This window comes from Priapulus caudatus, unplaced genomic scaffold (genome assembly GCF_000485595.1).
Source record: "Priapulus caudatus unplaced genomic scaffold, Priapulus_caudatus-5.0.1 Scaffold500, whole genome shotgun sequence".
NCBI classification, from domain to species: Eukaryota; Metazoa; Priapulida; class Priapulimorpha; order Priapulimorphida; family Priapulidae; genus Priapulus; species Priapulus caudatus.
In genome coordinates, this window is record NW_014577561.1 from 112,367 (window position 1) to 118,376 (window position 6,010).

At 47.3% G+C, this 6,010-nt stretch overlaps 1 protein-coding gene across 1 annotated transcript; it reads left to right on the top strand.

Moving 5' to 3' along the window:
* The first annotated feature begins 1,877 nt into the window (after nt 1-1,877).
* Nucleotides 1,878-5,806, top strand: LOC106811056. Its single transcript, XM_014814578.1, has 4 exons — nt 1,878-2,282; nt 2,410-4,715; nt 5,125-5,268; nt 5,554-5,806. Exons 1-4 carry the CDS (start codon nt 1,878-1,880, stop codon nt 5,804-5,806), a joined length of 3,108 nt encoding a protein of 1,035 aa, XP_014670064.1.
* The last annotated feature ends 204 nt before the right edge of the window (nt 5,807-6,010 follow it).

Consider the following 6,010-nt stretch of genomic DNA (forward strand, 5'->3'; position numbering starts at 1 on the left):
AACTCTAGTTATCGTCATGTAGACGCTTAACTCGAGTTAGCGAATAGTACATAACTCCATGATAGGCGGCAACACTTGTACTTAGTGTTGACATCCGGGTATTCGAGAGTCCGCCTGCCATCGCTATCGAGTGTTGTCGTGTAGACGCTACATAATCGCTAACTCGAGTTAACGCTTAACTCGAGTTAAATTTCGTCGTGTAGACGAGACTATGGTCTGACGGACCGTGTGCAAAACTTTTGTTTCAGTGCTGACTTAGCATTTTTATCTCTTTATCAAAAGGACCATGAAATGTGCTTTCCGCTGACGTGCGAAGAGTAAGTGTCTGATAACCGTTTGACCCTCAAGAGGAAGGGTAAACACGGATTTGTTGACTGTTAAAGCCGCACTATGCGCATCTACACGCTAATTTCTCCAGTACTAGACTGGCAAATACTTTGTGCCATGCATAATCATACTACCTTATGGCAAAATAAACTCTAGTTCCTCCCATTTCACTGCGCGTTGTCTTATAAAGGGCATTTGAAAATACATCTAATGTTGTTCAAATTCTCCGATGTTGTTGACACTTTGCCAAGCAACCGTGCAACGGTGCTGCAGTACAGCGGTATGGGTGTAGCAAAGATAAAAACATGTGACGTCACCTAACCGATTCGGGGCGAAATTGTTTGGCAAACAATTCAGCGTTGGTGCCAGATTACCAGATTTCGCACCTCTATCTTGTAGGTTTTAAGCAAACGCGCAGTGAAATTGGAGGAACTAGAGTTTATTTTGTCATAAGGTAGTGTGATTATGCATGACACGAAGTATTTGCTAGTCTAGTACTGGCGAAATAAGCGTGTAGATGCGCATAGTGCGCTTTTTAACAAAGGACTGAACTGCTTTTGCTATTAGAGCCTCCTCTACTTTGCTCCCTCCCCCCCTCCCCTCTCCTCCCCCACCACTTCCCCTATTACCCTCCCTTCCCCTCTTCCCACCATCCTCCCACCACCACCACTACGCTCGCGCTCAAAAATGCTAAACAAATGTTTACTAATTGAAACGACTACAGTGACTAACAAAGATGGTTGCTCAATTGGCATGATAAATAGGGTAATATATATAGGGTAGGGATAATGATATTGGTATGATAATTCCGAGAATGGCATGGAGAGTAAACTAAGATTGAATTTGAAAACTGAAATTGGGTATTGATTCGGAGAGGGCGAAACGAGGGGTATTCCCACAACATAGATATTTGTTGTATGAATAACAATTCATACACGAGGTCTATATACATGGAGTTCAGCAACTATATTTAAAATACAGTGTTGTTATGTGATGGGTGGCAGGCCGTTACCTTCATGTTCATTGCAATTGTAAGAGCGGAAGGCATGAAATAGTATTTTCTATCCCGTAGAGCTTACAACGACTACCGTCAGTGATGTGTTGATCACTTTCTGTAAAGACTTCTCCAAGCACTCATTCACACCCCGATCCCTGCAGTGTACCAGCAAAGATACTGCAGCAAGCAGGGTGCTATATCACCAGGTATGTTCTTGGTATATCATAATAATATCACCAGGTATGTACTTGGTATATCACCAGGTATGTACTTGGTATATCACCAGGTATGTTCTTGGTATATCACCAGGTATGTACTTGGTATATCACCAGGTATGTACTTGGTATATCACCAGATATGTACTTGGTATATTCCAGTATTACCAGGTAGGGCCTATGTACTTGGTATATCACCAGGTATTTACTTGTGATTTATATGATGTCACCTATAGTGTGAAGAAGTGTCGACTTGCAATGGGAACCATCACCGCCTATTGCATATAGCTAACAACGTCAGCAACGCCTTGATCGATGGCCCGTCGAATCGAATAGGAATGCCAATCGTGCCAGTAAAAATCCAAGCCAAGGATAAGGTTGTCGTAACCCATGCATTCCTCGACAGTGGGTCTACCGCTTCGTTCTGCACCACGAGCTTACTCGATCGTCTAAACATGCGAGGGGAATCTACGAAATTCAACCTCACGACGATGAGCAATACCAGCGAAAGGGAATGTCAGTGCGTCTCGATGAGTGTCAGTAGCCTTGATGACCAACATTTCCTTGGACTGACAAACGTCCTTGCCGTTGAAACGCTCCCTGTGTCGGCGAATGATATTCCAGACCAGCGGGACGTAGACAGATGGCAGCACCTGCAAGGCGTACAGGTTACTAGTATCCGTGGCGCAGGCGTCGACTTGCTGATCGGAAATGACAACTGCAGCGCCTTGGAGCCACAGGAAGTAAGGAAGTGCTCACATGGTCCGTTCGCCGTACGTACGAAATTTGGTTGGACGGTTAACGGTCCCCTGAATAGCAACAGTACGTGATCGTAACGTATGTGTTAATGCGCTGAAAGCCGATACCCAGCTGAATGAACAGTTCAAGGGCTACTGCAACCGCGAATTCAACGATATAAACATTGAGGCCGTCGAAATGTCAGCTAACGATAAATCTGCACTTTCACTGATGAAAGACTCTACAAAAATGGACGGTACTCATTATGAAGTCGGGTTGCCATGGAAACCTGATGCACCGCAGCTGCCGAACAACCGGGTTCTCGCAGCAAATAGACTCAATCTTCTCGGTAGAAGATTGTCCAGCAACAGCGACTTACATACGAAATACAAATGCTACATCGATAACTTAGTAGAGCGATCGTTCGCTGGCCCCGTAACTTCGACTCAGATGACTGGGAAGCCAGGGTTGACCTGGTATCTACCGCATCACCCAGTGTTTCATCCGCAGAAACTTGACAAATTGAGAGTAGTCTTCGACTGCTCGTCGAAATACCGTGGTGTATCGCTTAACGAGGCTTTGTACCAGGGCCCAGACTTCACAAACTCGCTAACTGGCGTACTTACCCGCTTCCGGGAAGGCCCCATCGCCTTCCAGGCTGATATTGAAAGCATGTTCCACCAGGTCCACGTGCCGATGGACGACCGCGATGCCATGCGATTCCTCTGGTGGCCTGGTGGCGACATATCTAAGCAGCCGATTGACTACCGCATGAATGTACACATATTCGGCGCTATCTCCTCACCCAGTGTCTGTAACTACGTATTGCGCCGAACCGCGACAGATAATGAGGGAAAATTCCGTCAAGAAGCCATCGACACCGTGAGAAAGAACTTCTACGTCGATGACTGCCTAAAGTCCGTGCTTACCGAAGTCGATGCCATTCTACTGATAGAGGATGTACACGAGCTCTTGTCGAAAGGCGGATTTCGTTTGACAAAGTTTGCGTCAAACTCACGTGATGTTCTTGCTTCAATCCCCGCCGATGAACGAGCAGTCAGCTTACGAGAGCTTGTCGCCAAGGACTTGCCCAGTGAACGTGCCCTTGGTTGCTGGTGGGACATGGAGCAAGACGTGTTCAGATACAAGACTAATGTAAAGCAGAAGCCGTTAACGCGCCGTGGCATACTGTCCGTCGTAAGCTCGATTTACGATCCCCTGGGGCTCGTCGCTCCATACCTGTTACCAGCGAAATTCGTCAGCCAGGACCTATGCAGACTCGGCCTGGGTTGGGACGACGATATTCCGGACGCGTATGCGGTTCGCTGGATCAAGTGGTTGAAGGATTTGCCACAGTTGGAGTCGATGTCCATACCGCGATGTGTACAGCCGGCAGATTTCGGCCGTGTTACGTCGAAACAGCTACATCATTTCGCCGACGCTTCAGAAAGGGGATACGGCGCCGTATCGTACCTACGGCTCGTCAACGAAGACAACGACATTCAAACCGCCCTAATGATGTCGAAGTCTAGACTTGCCCCTTTGAAGACTACAACAATCCCACGTCTAGAACTGTCTGCAGCAACAGTCGCCGTTCAACTAGACGTGACGCTACGAGATGAACTTGAACTAACGATTGATGGTTCTACCTTCTGGACGGACAGCACAACCGTTCTGAAGTACATAAACAATGAAGAAAGTCGTTTCAAAACGTTCGTGGCGAATAGACTGTCTCTGATCCACGAGAAGACACAGCCTGACCAGTGGCGGTATGTTCCCGGAGTTCTTAATCCTGGTGACGACGCTTCTCGGGGACTAGACATATCAACATTTCCGAACGATTCGAGGTGGTCAACCGGACCCGAATTTCTACGAAAGGACGAAAGCCACTGGCCGGCTCAGGAATCGTTGAATAATGTTGGCAATACGCACTCTAGCGAGAGTGACCCAGAAATTAAGAAATCTGCGTTCGCTCAATCCGTTACGGAAACCGGTCCAGAGTACAATGCTATAGTTACTGCAGTCGAAAGATGTTCATCATGGCAGAAGGCCAAGATGGTCATCGCACGGGTGAAACGATTCATCGCGTGCTTGAAATCAGCAGTTGAGAAGCGGAAGAACGATGGCAATCACACCGTTCCGTCAAAGTCTGAGTACATTTCAGTCTCCGAAATGCGAGAAGCCGAAGTTCTCATCCTGCAATCTGTGCAGCGTGCACATTTCCCAAGGGAAATGAATTCCTTGGAGAGGAAAACAGTAAAACGAGGTTACGTCCACAAATCTAGCGTCATCCGGAAGCTCGATCCAGTGATGGATAATGGTCTTCTGAAAGTCGGTGGAAGACTGAAGCACTCAAACTTACCTGACAGCGCGAAGAATCCGATTATTCTTCCACATCGCGGACACCTCACCGATATCATAGTCCGCTCATCTACATCGTTATCATGCAGGCCATTCTGGACGCGACCATGTCCTTAGTTTGATACGCGCAAAGTTTTGGGTTGTGCATGGTAAATCCGCCGTCCGTAGAGTCTTACGGAAATGTGTCGATTGTAAACGTCGTAATGCTAGTGTCGGAAAGCAGAAAATGGCCGATTTGCCGGCAGACCGCGTGACGCCTGGCAAACCCCCATTCACGAGTGTCGGTGTCGATTTGTTCGGTCCGTTTATGGTGAAGTGTAGGCGTAGCGAGTTAAAGCGATATGGTTGCATATTCACGTGCTTGGCTAGCCGATGCATTCACATCGAGGTTACCCATACGATGGGTACTCCATCCTTCATCGATGCGCTAAGGCGTTTCACTTCCCGTCGAGGTGACCCTGATCTGATTCGTTGCGATAATGGCAGCAATTTCGTCGGCGCCGAGCGTGAACTTCGTGAAGCAATACTGGCTTGGAACCAGAGTGACATCGAAGCGTTCCTGCTACAGCGAGAGACAGAGTGGAAGTTCAATCCACCCTCCGGCTCCCACTTTGGTGGAGTGTGGGAGAGGTGTATTCGTACAATTCGAAAGGTCCTGAACTCATTGTTAAAGCAACAAGTTCTCACTGATGAGAGCCTGTTAACCCTAATGTGTGAGGTAGAGAGCATAGTCAATAGCAGACCTCTCACCTCTCTGTCCGATGATGTTGGTGACCTCCAAGCCCTCACCCCAAACCACTTGCTATTGTTGCGCTCTGGGGGTACCCTACCACCAGGTCTATTTCATAAAACTGACATGTATGTAACACAGCGCTGGCGACAGGTCCAATATCTGGCCGATGTTTTTTGGCGTAGATGGATAACAGAGTACTTGCCTTTGCTGCAAGAAAGGCAGAAATGGCTTGTGCCAACTCGAAACCTGGCTATCGGCGATATTGTACTTGTCGCCGACAACAACGTCCCTAGATGTTCATGGCCATTGGGCAGAGTTCTTGACGTATTCCCTGGAAATGACGGCCGCGTGAGGTCTGTCTCAGTCAAGACCAACTCTGTGAACCCGCTTACCAGACCAGTTGATAAGCTTGTTCTGTTAGAACTCGATGATTAGCTTAGTACAGTTGATGTGCCTAGTATAGTAGATCTAGGATATGTAAATATGTTCTTGCCAGTATGTATAGGTTAGTATACATAAAGTTGGTGGTGTAGGTGAACCTTAAAGCTCCAGACAACCATTTGGTATTAAAGGGTCATTACCATTTTAATATTAAAGGGTTATTCCATTCGTAGATTAAAGGGTAAAACCACCTACGTT